A 13,469-nucleotide genomic window follows, 5' to 3' on the forward strand; every position below is an offset into this window, starting at 1 on the left:
GATGAGCAACAAAGAGCCCCACATAGAATTACATACAAAAAATCTTTACCTTTTTAATTGACGGGTCTTCAAAAAAAGAAGCAAATTCAGCCAAAAGATTCCTCCCGTCCTCATCAAGAAGATCTACCCAGATACAAGACTTGCCATTTCCAAAATTCGCTTCCGGTCCACAATAAATACTGCAGCATACAATTTCTCCATGATCAACTGGTGTTTCCTGCTTAACATCAATCTTTGATACCTAGACATTAGCAGAAACCAGTAAAATGAGCTCCCAAAAAAAAATTGAATGCTACTGGAGAGAACATGAATATTAAGCGAATAATATAATTAAAGTACAGAATTCAACTGGTTGTATGCAAATATAAAATAGTCTAAAAGCAAGTCAAATGAAAAACATACTTCCGTGTCACATGCATGGACCATATGCCTGTATTGATTTGTGAGCATACCAACTACTTCCTTTGCAGCAGAGACAGTATCAACCACAAGAACCTTGTCATAAATGCAACCAAGCCTCTCACGAAGATTTGACTGGATAATAGCTTCTGGTTCCACAGATCCTTTTCCTGTGGGGGTTCCATTTATTTTGTCAACACCAACAGATTTTTCAGCAGCAGCCTCCCTTTTTGTTACATTATGAGCACTGTCTTTATCAATTGAGGGATACTTTTCTTTCTGTTCTTCGAATAATTTTGGCAGGGAAATTTTAGGTTGGGAAGACTTTGGAGGTAACTGCATTGTCCTCGGAGAGATTTTCCAGTGTATATCTGCTTGTTGGCTATTTGATGTATAAGACTGTCTGCTACTTGAAAAGTTGTCCTTCATCTCACGATCTGGTGCAATTGTATTCACACTTACGATATTCGGTAGGCTAAGGTTTCCTGAAGAACAAGCTGAATCATGAACATTTCTGAACGAGAGAGGTGAATTACAAGTAGATGGACAAGATAAGTCATTATCAGTGCTTTGTTGTCTAAATTTGTGATCACTTCCATCTGTCAAACTAGGCAAACTAGAAGTCCGTTTAGCACGATAAGCTTCCTTTCTTCTCTTATAGTATTGAGTCACGTCACCCCAGGATTTGTAAGTAGGCCTCTGATAGTCATGCACAAACACATGACTCCTACTTGATATCTTCACAACGGAATGATCAGAAGCAGGGCCATTTGAGACATTTGAGAAGGATACGTAGCCAGAATGGGTTTTGCAATATTCTGGCCTGAGAGTCACGGTGTCATGAAAGCCCAAAGCCAACAAAATACTCAAATAAAATAAATGAAAATACATTATTTTGTCACACAAATTGAACTCATGACAAGTACAAACATTTGCATTATCAACTATTTATCCTATGTTTAATGAATTTGTACAAATCTCAATAGCATTACAGCTCTCTCTGACATATGGTGCTATGGAACAGATATTCTTACAGCAGAACAGAAAAGCAGTTTTCAAGTGAACAAAAGTGCAGAACAGAAAAGTGAACAGATATCCTTACATGTTCATTTCTGACTATGTAAACCCAAATCACCAAATGACAAAAAATAATTACCCAAAAAGAACTCAAAATCAGACAAAAGTAAACAAAAGAAAATTTTCAAAAATTAGAGAAAAATAGAAAAATAATAGAGAATAATACCTTAAGATACTTAAGCTTCAAATTTCCATAGACGACTCCAAACGTGAAGGCTGAAGCACGAGCCACCTGCCACCAGTTATACGAAAACGAAAAAAAAAATCCAAATTAGATCAGACATCAATGAAATTGTGAGAAATTAAAGCTGGCGGAGGTGGATGGTTAACCAAGGCGAGAGTGCTGGTGCCGGAGTAGGGTCCAGGAGGAGGCGACATTTGCTGCTGATCGCTGAAATCGAAGAAAGAATAACTGCAGATGCTGCGAATACTGCCCCAAATCTAAGGTCTCTTTCAGACTCAGAGCCCTAATTTTCGTCGGACACCAGTTTGGAAATTAGAAATGTTGGGGAGATGGGCAAGGGCTTCCCTTAGCTCCTGCATTATTCAGTAAGGAAAAAGGCCCAAAAAGGTAACTCTTTTTGCAGGAAACCACCAACCAAATTTACATATAGAAAAATTGCAGAGTATAACCTGTTCATCGACGACATCGATATCTGCGAGCATGCGGCTGGATTTCTTACCGGAATTGCCTAATTCGTTTGCTAAGAAATAATTTCTGGAGAATCCGAACTCGTCCTTTTCGATGTCATGTTGTTCCATTTTCTGGTTTTGACGAACCTAAACCTGATGATGAGAGGGAAGGAGTAGGGGCAACGGGACGGCGGAGGTAGGGAGCAGAGGAGAGGAGAGTGGCCGAGCGAGGCGGAGGGCAAAAATTTAGGCAACCGAGAGAAATCAATTTAGGGCAAAAATTTATCATGCAATTACATCCCTTCAATGGGAAAGCAAGGGTAGTTTGATTGCGGAGAGATTCAACAGAAAAGACTCTGCGGGAAAGCAAAATTTTGGCCAAGAGTTTTGAGAGATAGTTTGCCGAGAGAGAGAGTTTCTGCGAGAGATAGAGAAGAAGCAAAATTTCACTAGGAGGCAAAATGAAATTTTGAGATTTCACTAAGTGTTTTGGCAAAGGGATCTTCCACCAAAATCAAATGACGTCGTTTTGTGTTTTAATTTTTTTTTGGTGTATCTCACATTTCCGCAAGTGTCATAATAGGGAGTCTAGAGGTACATTATTATTTTTATGTCAAATAAAATAAAAAAAATTAGAGTATATATTATTGAGTTGATAACTAGTGTCATGATAGAAGTGTTATAATGGCACAAACCAGCAAGTGTCCTTATAGACATGTCAGAAAAGACCATTTTTGTTGTAGTGAAAATGGTAGTCAAATTTCCTATTTGTTTAGAATTAAGAAGGTTATCCTATTCGTACAAGTTTAGGAATAGAATGGTTTCCTGTTGTATTGGATTTTTGACCAAATAACATTCCCTATAAATAGGTGGGTTGGCATACTAAACAAGGACACATAAGGAGTACAAAAAGGGCAACATATAGCCTTATACATGGGGGCGAAAGAGAATTCTTGAAAGATGAGAGATGGTAAACAAGAGTTGGATTTGGGTTCAAGTTGTATTCTTGTATAGGGTTTTCCTCTCATAATAAATAACGGATTTCTCTCCGTGGACGTAGACTCAATGGTGGAGTCGAACCATGTTAAATATTGTGTGTCGCTTATCTTTCATGTTTGTGGCTTGTTTGTCATTAAATTATTATATACTTGATATCTCAATAGTTGTTTGTTCCGCGTTTGGATCCTAACAAGTGGTATCAGAGCTTGGTTACGAAATGGGCTGTTCACAGCACTTGGATCCCAACAAATGTAATGGTTGGATTAAAAGTTTGGTTGTTCAAGGTTAGGTCCTAGTAAACTATTGAGATCAAGTGGATTAGCTGTTGTTACCAATTGAACAATTTAATGGATGATATTCTTGTTTCAATCACTTAGCAAGAAGTATTGATGGTAAAGGATGGAAAGCCGAAAAGCATGGAGATACTTGACGATGAATCTAGGCAGGTGATTCAAGAGTCAAGAAAAAGGTGGAACCCAATGTTGATTTTGGATGTGAATCGGTGAAAACTTTTTCACACCTCCAACGATTGATATTTCATCCCGGTGGATTTTAGATGTTGGTTATGTTTTTTGAGTGGTGTGGCACGGTCCCCAAAGAAACAAAGAGATTAATTTTCATGCACCAAAGACTCAACAGGTTAAAGTTTTCATTAGGTGGAGTTTGGAAAACCAACACGTGGCGAGATGAGTTCTGAGGATGGGAACATGTATGGTGATTTAACACTTGGTTACCTATGACTAGGGTTAAGAGCTCACAAAAGGGATCCCAAATTGCAAGTGATGGTGAGAAGAAATCCTGCAAAGGGAGAAGTGAATTGAAGGCAATCTTCTCACGAGTCAACTGAAGTTGGATTCGAGGTAACTATATATGTTCATTTGCCGAATGAATCAATTTGGTGTCAGGACTGTATTGATTCGGATGTGTAGTTCGGTACCATATTATTTGGTAGTTGAAAGTAAATGGTTGCTAAAAGAAATTTTCGCCAAGGTGGAGATTTGTTAAGAAATTGGCTTAATTTCTTTTAGGTAGGTTTCTTGTTTTGTGTGGAAGTAACTAATTTCCTAATTGGTTTTAGTTACTTGAAATAGTAGTCAAGGAATTTCCTATTTTGTTTAAAATTAGAAGTTATTTTTTATTCTGTACAAGTTTAGGAATTAGAATTGGTTTCCTGTTGTTATTTGGATTTTTAGCCAAATAATGTTCCCTATAAATAGGTGGGTTGGCATACTACACAAGAACACACAAGGAGCACAAAAGGGCAACATGTAGTCTTATACATGGGAGTAAGAGAAGGTTTTTAGGAGATGAGAAATGGTATACAAGGGTTGGGTTTGGGTTCAAGTTATATTCTTGTATAGGGTTTTCCTCTTATAATAAAGAACGGGCTTCTCTCCGTGGACGTAGGTTCAATGGTGGGGTCGAACCATGTTAAATATTATGTGTCGTTTATCTTTCATACTTGTGGCTTGTTTGCCATTAAATTGTTGTATATTTGATCTCAATAGTTGTTTGTTCTGCACTTGAATCCTAACAAAGAATAGTCCCCACTTCTTGTGATTTACATGGTTTGATGAGTAAGATTGCTCCATTTCAAAACACAAATAATTAACTAAGATAGCTTTGAAGAGCAACCATATTGGTACTTGTTTTCATTCATATAGATTCTTTATAATTTCCATACGAGTTCTAAGGTTATGCAACGATGGAGGAAACTACTTTGTTATACACATTACTCTCCCTTTTCATCTTTGCTTTAGCTTTCAAGTCATTAAAAAGGAAAAGCCAAAATATCTTTCCAAGTCTAGCTCTAGCTCTCCCTATGATAGGCCATCTTCAACTCATAAAAAAACCTCTCCAACGCATCCTACACAAACTGTCTCAAAAATGTGGCCCAATCTTTTCTCTTAAGTTCGGCAACCGCCTTGTGGTTGTAGTATCTTCATCCTCTATGGCGGAGGAATGTTTGTCCAAGAATGATATCATGCTGGCCAACCTGCCGCAGTTTCTCATAGGCAAGTACATAGGATACAACTACAATAACCTAGTTGATTCCCCATATGGTGACCAATGACGCAATCCTCGTAAGCTTTCTGCTAATGAAATATTCTCTCCTACTCATCTAAACATGTTTTTATCCATTTGACGAGATGAAATCATGCGTTTACTTCAAAAATTGTATGAAATTTCACATGATGGTTTTGCAAAAGTTGAGCTGAAATCCAAGTTTTTAGAGCTTTCCTTTAATGTTATCATGAGAATGATTAATGGAAAGAAATATTTTGGTGAAGATGAAGAAAGCGATGAGGCTAAAAAATTTCAGGGCCTTATTCGTCAAACGTTTGAACATGCTAGTGCATCAAATCCTGGAGATTTCTTGCGAGTATTGAGATGGCTAGACTACAAAAGTTTTGAAAAGAGTTTGGCAAGGATAAGTATGGATATGGACGTATTTTTCCAAGGTCTAGTTGAAGAACGCCGTAGTGACAAGACCAAGAATACCATGATTGACCATTTGCAGACACTGCAAGAATCACAGCCGAAATACTACAAGGACGAAGCCATTAAAGCAATGATTATGGTAAAGATTAATCAGTCAGTCTTCCTTAGATTTCATTTCCAAAATAAGAATGATTTGTTTCAGATGTCCTTCATAAAACAAAAATTTTATTCCATTAAACTTTTTAGAAAATTTTATGCAAATCTCAAGTTCTCAGCACAAGTTATTTCGTAAATGCAGGTCCTACTGCTTGCTGGAACGGATACATCATCTGCCACCATAGAATGGGCAGGGTCTCTTTTACTCAATCATCCCAAAGTGTCGGAGAAGGCAAAAGCAGAACTTGAAACTCATGTAGGAATTTATCGCCTGATTCAGGAAGATGATTTATCCAAACTGCCTTACGTTCACAACATCATTTTGGAGACCTTGCGTTTATTCCTAGCAGTACCACATAAGTCTTCTGCCAGTTGCAAAGTTGGGGGATATGATTTTCAAGGCGGGAAAATATTGCTAGTAAATACATGGAGCATCCATAGGGATCCCAAGGTTTGGGATGATCCTACAAGCTTCAAGCCTGAGAGATTTGAAGGACTACAAGTGGAAACAAGCAAGCTGATGCCATTTGTGTTAGGTTTAGTCTCAAGAAATGGACCAACGAGAATAATAGGATTCTTGACAATTCAATAATGACAATAACAAAACAAAAAAATCAAACAGAGAACACATGAAATTTACATGGTTCGTTCAAACTGACCAACGTCCACGAGCGAAGGAGTAGCAAATTTACTATAACAGAAAGAGAGTATAAAAGAAAGAGTACAAAATTCTAGGAAATAATTCCCAAATTCAAAAGACACCTAAAACTGAAAACACAAAAGAGTTTAAATAGTTCTAAATGCTTAATGGCCCAAAAGCCCATGATTTGCTCTTTTGGTTTGATACTAAGCCAAAACCTCTCTTAGACTCAGACGTGGGCCTCCCAAAAACTCTCTTGGACTGGTATATATGGCACTTGGACTAATGCCCTTTGCACAATTAAACTCACTTAAACCCGCTACATTTATAACCAACAAGAAGAGATACTTCTTTAGATAAGTTCCGATATGGGATACAAAGACACACTTAACAAATTTTCACCTTGGCGTGTATCCAACATAGGTACATAGTAAACAAATAGCAAACAAGTTCCACCTTCTCCATAAAAGTCCTAACGGATCTCAACGAACCACAAAAGTCCCAACGAACCATAACGAGCCACCAACGAACCAAAATACGAAAGGCTCAACAGGTCCCAACTGGCCAAATCTCAATAAGGTTCAACTGATCCCAACGGGCTAAAAATCACGAGCATAGTAATCTTGCTTCACCTTCTTCTCAAAACCCTCAACGAGTTCCAACGAGCCAAATAATTCTTCTCCAAAACCCAACTTAACTCCAACAATTTTTTTTCTTCACTTTCTGTAGAGCCCAAAACCTGTTATTGTCATTAAGAACCCAAAATCTGAAACTCTAATACCAATTTGTTAGGTCTGGTCCCAGGAAATTGACCAACAAGAATAATAGAGTTCTTGACAATTCAATAATGACAATAACAAAATAAATAAATCAAACAGAGAACACATGAAATTTACGTGGTTCGGTCAAACTAACTTACGTCCACGGGCGAAGGGGTAGCAAATTTACTATAACAGAAAGAGAGTACAAAACCCTAGAAAATTATTCTCAGGTCCAAAAGGCACCTAAAACTGAAAATACAAAAAAGTCTAAATAGCACTAAATGCTTAATGATCCAAAGACCCATGATTTGCTATTTTGGTTTGATGTCAAACCAAAACTCCTCTCAAACTAGGGTATGGACCCCCAAAAACTCTCTTGGGTTGGTGCATATGGCATTTGGACTAATGCCCTTAGCACATTTAAACTCACTTAACCCTACTATTGATAGGTCATAATTTGTTGTTAAATTTATAATTATTCTCCCCCTGATTTTAGCCAAATATTATTTTAATCGTCGGATTCTACTTATATTTGGTATTTTGTGCTTATTTCAGGAGAAAGAATGAAAAGTGCTTAAAATCAAATTTCAGAGAACTTCTTGATGAGTAGGTATGCCCACGCCTAACTCCAGCCTTCTTGGCCGGACCTTCGGGATTATGTGCACATGGAAAGCTTCTTAGAATGAGTGGAATAGCTGGCTTCAAACCAGGAAATCACAAGACTCGTGGGCCGCAGAGGTGTAGAGGATAAAAACTCTAATCCTACAAAACGTCAAGGACTTGGAAGCTTACTTTTCTTTTCAGCGGCCAATAGGAACAAAGCCAGAATCACGTATGAATTAGACTAGCTTGAGTTTCCTTTTTCTAGCGGTCAGACGTCTTCTTTTAAGAGGACAATTCCCCTATCTTTTTATTCGGACTCCTTAGCCGGCTTTTGGGAGAGGAGAAAAAAGGATGAAAAAGCTTCGGTCAACCTTTTCTCAATTGCTTTGCACGGCTTGTTCTCCATTAATGGAGAACTAAGTTCTTATTTCTAGTCAATGGACAACTGAAAATTTGGTTCTGTAATTACTGTGAGATCGAATTTATTTTAATCGCTTCCTCATTTATTGGTATTTATATGATTCCCGCTTTTAATTGTTATAGCTCTTGTGTATGATTGATTAGTGCGCAATAATTAATTATTCATATAGGCTATTTTGCTAAATAGGGGTAATTGAATCCGTAATTGTTCGTTACCTCTATCCCAGTAGCAACTGGCGTAATTGGGTTTATGTCAGGGAAACATACGATCTAATTTAAACAAACCCTCTTAGCGTGTTTGTTAGTTAGGATTGGGCCTTTCTAATTTTTAATGCAATCTAGAAATTAAATCCTACGGTCGTACCTAGGATTGTTTTTGGGTTAGGAAAATAGTTAACGGTCGTACCTTAGCTATCGATAAATTAAGGAAGGGTTGGTTGTTTATCGCGTGCATGACAACTATAACCAATCTATTAATAAATGTGGAATTATCTGTGAATCGATGATCAGTGCATGAACCATTTCTGAAGTGTACCCTTGGCTAGAGTTTCTTTTACTTATTCCTCTTAATCAATTATTTTCTGCAGTTAATTTATTTAGTTAGTATTTGATCCAAAAACCCCCATACTTTGGACTCTAGAAGAAACGAATTATCCCCAATCCCTGTGGATTCGACCCTACTCACCGCTATATACAAAATCTGTATTTTTCTCGAGTAGGTTTTTATTATTGCACAGGTTCGGCACCTGTCAATTTTTGGCGCCGTTGCCGGGGACTGGTGCCTAATTAATTTGCTTCTTTTTTATTTCATCTTGTTTTTATTTTTTTTAATTTATTTTTCTCTTATTTTTTTATATAGTTTATGGCTTCTAACAATCCGTATTTTGGTGATAGACTGGATTTTGTTTCCAGGGAAGGCAATGAAGCTAGTTTTTTTGCTAAGTTTGCATATTCAGAGACACTAAACTCTATTAGAGAAAGAATGGCTGCTGCAACCTGTAAAATTTGTTATGCCAGGGATCATTCAACTGGTATGTGCCCCGAATATCAAGATAATCTGAGTGTCCCACTCAATAATTATGGAGATTTTTCACCCTGGTCTCAAACTTGGTATAACCCTAATCCAAACGGGTATGATCAAGGATGGTGGGATAACTCCAGTTATAAGTATACAACAGGGCCAATGAATTTTCAGCAGCCTATGAATTTTCAGCAGTATGAGTCTCAAGAATCATCATCTATGTCAGGTATGTCTCTTGAAGAAATAGTTGAATCAATAGCTACTAATACATATCAATTCCAACAGGAGACACAAATGAGAAATGGGATGATGAAGGATGCAATGAGTAATCTGGCAGATTAAATATGTCTATTGACATCCAGAATAAATCGATTGGCTTCTCAAATTGAAGAATTGCCCTCGAAAACCATTGTTGATTTTGAAGAAAATGAGAGTGCAATTTGCTTGACTAGTGATGAGGAGATGCAAGAGTGTCAAAATGAGAGATCTACAGATGCAGTTGAAAAAGAAGCCGAAAAGGAAGAAATGGAACCCCAACCGCAACCCATTCAAGTGAAAGAATCCAGTGAAGAATCATCAAATGTGGTGACACCACCTCCATTCCCTAATCCACATTTTCTTAACTCTTACTCTATGATTTCTGTTAATGAGATTGATTTTGTTATACCGGAAGTTTTTGAGTCTCATGGCAGAAATGAGTTAAGAGTAGCTATGGTCAAATATCTTGAACCGTTGAGTGCTCTTGATGAAGGAGTGGATGAAGAATTGAGATCACTGCTTGATTATTTGGCGCCATCTACTAGTCCATGGAAGACCGTAACTCATGTGCTCAAGAATTACTCTATTTACGAGGACTATCAGGATTACATAGAAGATGAAGCACTGAAGCGAGCTACACGATTTTATCCTCCATGAATACACAGGACAATGTCTAGCCAAAGACATTAAAGAAAGGCGCTGCTTGGGAGGCAACCCAAGGCTTTTGTTTTAATTTTCTTATGTTTTTGGAGTTTTTGTTAAGTGTTAGTTGCATTTAGTGATTTGTTGGTTTTGTGGCAGGAAGTTGCCAGTTAGACGTGCCCACGGTAGGTGGTCGCGCCTAAGAAAGGAAGCTTTAATTTGGCGGACAGAAGACTACCCAGCAGTTAGGCGTGCCTACGCCAGAGGGTCACGCTTAAGGAAAGCAATTTTCTTCTGTGGTCAGAAGACTCTCTAGTAGTTAGACGTACCCACGCCAGGTGGTCACGCTTAAGGATCTTAATTTCGGACGGTTGGTCAGAAGACTTGAAGGCAGTTAGTTCCAAGACCGCAACCAAAGGACTTCAAATTTCACTGCCACCATGCACTGTTCAACGTGGGTCGTCAGTTCTTGATTATCGCTGCTCATCGCGCATAATTCTTCCTCATCTATCGTGAGCCACCTGAAATCCTTAGCTGCCGATCATAGCCTTCATCGTCATCAGTTTCGCCATTGAGCTCTACATGTCTTTTGCCTCTCACCTACAGTTGTGCCACAACCCCCCTTTGATGATCAGGGAAGTTTCGTTGTCCCTTTTTGTTTTGAATTTTATTCTTTATTACTTACATTGGGGACAATGTAAGATTTAGGTGTGGGGGGAGTAATATATTGATAATATATTGAAAAAGTGCAAGGGTAGGCATTTTTGTTGAAATTTTTTGTTTGACTTTGTCGAATTTTGTCCAATTTTTTTGTCTATCTTTGTGCATATTTGTGATTATTCCTGATAAACGAGGGTTAGATGTCTCAAATTTTCCTATTGCCAAGATTTTACACTTTAAGGTGTTGAGTATGACATGGTTGAGTTTAAGAGTATCTCTTTGGTGAATATTTGAAATTTTGTGACTTTTACACTTTTTGGTTAACTTCTCTAAGTATTGTAAATATTTGTCTCGCATTTTTATTTTTGTTTTTGTGCAAATTGGTTCAGTTATTAATCTTAGTTCTCCATGTTTAAGAAATAAAGCGGATTTGTGTGGTATTTAATTTTATTTTTGGTACTTATTTATGAATAGTATTAGGCTATACTCTGCTAGTATCGTTGCCTAGTAACCGGGAGTCTTCACCACAAGTGTCGACTTTCGCGTCAAAAAGCGACGATAGCTATGAATATGTGGTTTTTAAGCGATGTTGGCTGAGTAACCGGGCTCCTTCATTTAGCCAATGTCGGAGTTCGCGTCAAAACTCTTGAATGGCTAAAAACTAAGCATTCCCCCGAAAAAAAAAAAAATCAATCAAGCGTGGGGATATTTTAGAAAAAAGTGCTAATAGTGAAAAATGTGAAAGTGCTTGAATGAATTGTTAGCCCGCTGATTCATGAATTTTAATGTTGAGATTTGGCTTAATAGTCGAACCATTTGCTTATGGATGCTGGTTGAATATTTTATATTTTTAGATTAGTTAGTCATAAATTGAAAGAGTCCTTAATCTTCAAAGCTAACTGGAGAAATATTTCTTGAAAATTGCTACTAATACTTGACATACGTTTTAATTATATCTTGGCAATAGAAGATTTGAGTAATACCATTGTTTGAATTTGATTATTTGATTTATGTTCTCATGCTTGAGAACAAGCATGGTTTAGGTGTGGGGGAAATTGATAGGTCATAATTTGTTGTTAAATTTATAATTATTCTCCCCCTGATTTTAGCCAAATATTATTTTAATCGTCGGATTCTACTTATATTTGGTATTTTGTGCTTATTTCAGGAGAAAGAATGACAAGTGCTTAAAATCAAATTTCAGAGAACTTCTTGATGAGTAGGCGTGCCCACGCCTAACTCCAGCCTTCTTGGCCGGACCTTCGGGATTATGTGCACGTGGAAAGCTTCCTAGAATGAGTGGAATAGCTGGCTTCAAACCAGGAAATCACAAGACTCGTGGGCCACAGAGGTGTAGAGGATAAAAACTCTAATCCTACAAAGCTTCAAGGACTTGGAAGCTTACCTTTCTTCTCGGCAGCTATTGTGAGGGAATTGGCTAAAAAAGCTAGAATCACGTGCAATCAAGAGTTAGTTTTTTTTTGCTTTTGTTCTGGAGCCGTTTCCTTTCTTTTCGGCTGCCAATAGAAACAAAGCCAGAATCACGTATGAATTAGACTAGCGGTCAGACGTCTTCTTTTTCGGGGGGACAATTCCTATCTTTTTATTCTTACTCCTTAGCCGACTTTTGGGGGAGGAGAAAAACGATGAAAAAGCTTCGGTCAACCTTTTCTCAATTGCTTTGCACGGCTTGTTCTCCATTAATGGAGAACTAAGTTCTTATTTCTAGTCAATGGACAACTGAAGATTTGGTTCAACAATAACTGTAAGATCTAAATTATTTTAATTGTTTCCTTCATTTATTGGTATTTGTATGTTTTCTGCTTTAAATTGTTGTTATAGCTATCGTGTATGATTGAATAGATGCGCAATATTTAATTATTCACGTAGGCTATTTGCTAGTTAGGGGTAATTGAATCCGTAATTGTTCGTTATCTCTATCTCAGTAGCAACTGGCGTAATTGGGTTTATGTCAGGGAAACATACGATCTAATTTAAACAAACCCTCGTAGCGTGTTTGTTAGTTAGGATTGGACCTTTCTAATTATTAATGCAATCTAGAAATTAAATCCTACAGTCGTACCTAGGGTTGTTTTTGGGTTAGAGAAATAGTTAACGGTTGTATCTTGTGTGACGACCCCACTTCTCCCTAAGGCGAACCAGAGGGTTGGCGGGTCGCCTGCCTAGCTCTCGCCAGGACTCACGCAAGCAAACCGACCAAATATCCACGTATAACTTAAACCAAAACACAATTCGCCATCCGAACATGCCAACTTTTAAGCGGCTTGAATACTAAAACACATTATCTTCAAAGATAACAGCATCCGAAGTTAGCCAATTGGCGGCTCCTAAACACCTCACGCATTACATTCAAGAAGTAAAGTCTTACAGTTTCCAAAACATAAAATTTCATACAGCCCGAGTATATATACACATACAAGCCAAATATTATAATCAGGGTTTACACTTTTCCAGCTTCAAGTGGCAATCCCAAAACAAAACTATATCGTTTAATTCAAATACATTACAAGCCACAAAACGAAGTAGATACATTCTTAAGAAGATATAAGTAGCTCAGATTTCTCAAACCTCAGTACCTGTCAAGGAAAACAAATAAGCGTGGGGTGAGCTAACGCTCAGTGGTGCCTCAAAATCATGCAATCACTTGAAACAATTAACACGTATTGATTCGACTGAAGTAAACAAATAGGGAAGCAATAATATTCGAGTATACCTTAGACTAGTCGAGGGATTCACC

At 37.6% G+C, this 13,469-nt stretch overlaps 2 protein-coding genes across 3 annotated transcripts; one reads left to right on the forward strand and one right to left on the reverse strand.

Moving 5' to 3' along the window:
- Positions 1-689: 689 nt before the first annotated feature.
- LOC113781664 lies at positions 690-1,879 on the reverse strand. 2 transcript variants are annotated; one of them, XM_027327634.1, is made up of 3 exons: positions 1,807-1,879; positions 1,643-1,708; positions 690-884 (listed from the first exon to the last, which is right to left on the reverse strand). In XM_027327634.1, exons 1-3 carry the CDS (start codon positions 1,852-1,854, stop codon positions 858-860), a joined length of 141 nt encoding a protein of 46 aa, XP_027183435.1. In that variant the 5' UTR covers positions 1,855-1,879; the 3' UTR covers positions 690-857. The 2 variants fall into 2 exon arrangements, with proteins under 2 accessions (XP_027183435.1, XP_027183434.1); XM_027327633.1 differs by having other exon boundaries at positions 690-1,222.
- Positions 1,880-5,266: 3,387 nt separating this feature from the next.
- On the forward strand, positions 5,267-6,298 carry LOC113780217 (cytochrome P450 81E8-like). Its single transcript, XM_027326030.1, has 2 exons — positions 5,267-5,689; positions 5,849-6,298. Exons 1-2 carry the CDS (start codon positions 5,267-5,269, stop codon positions 6,296-6,298), a joined length of 873 nt encoding a protein of 290 aa, XP_027181831.1.
- The last annotated feature ends 7,171 nt before the right edge of the window (positions 6,299-13,469 follow it).

The sequence above is a fragment of the Coffea eugenioides genome, chromosome 8 (genome assembly GCF_003713205.1).
Source record: "Coffea eugenioides isolate CCC68of chromosome 8, Ceug_1.0, whole genome shotgun sequence".
NCBI lineage: Eukaryota > Viridiplantae > Streptophyta > Magnoliopsida > Gentianales > Rubiaceae > Coffea > Coffea eugenioides.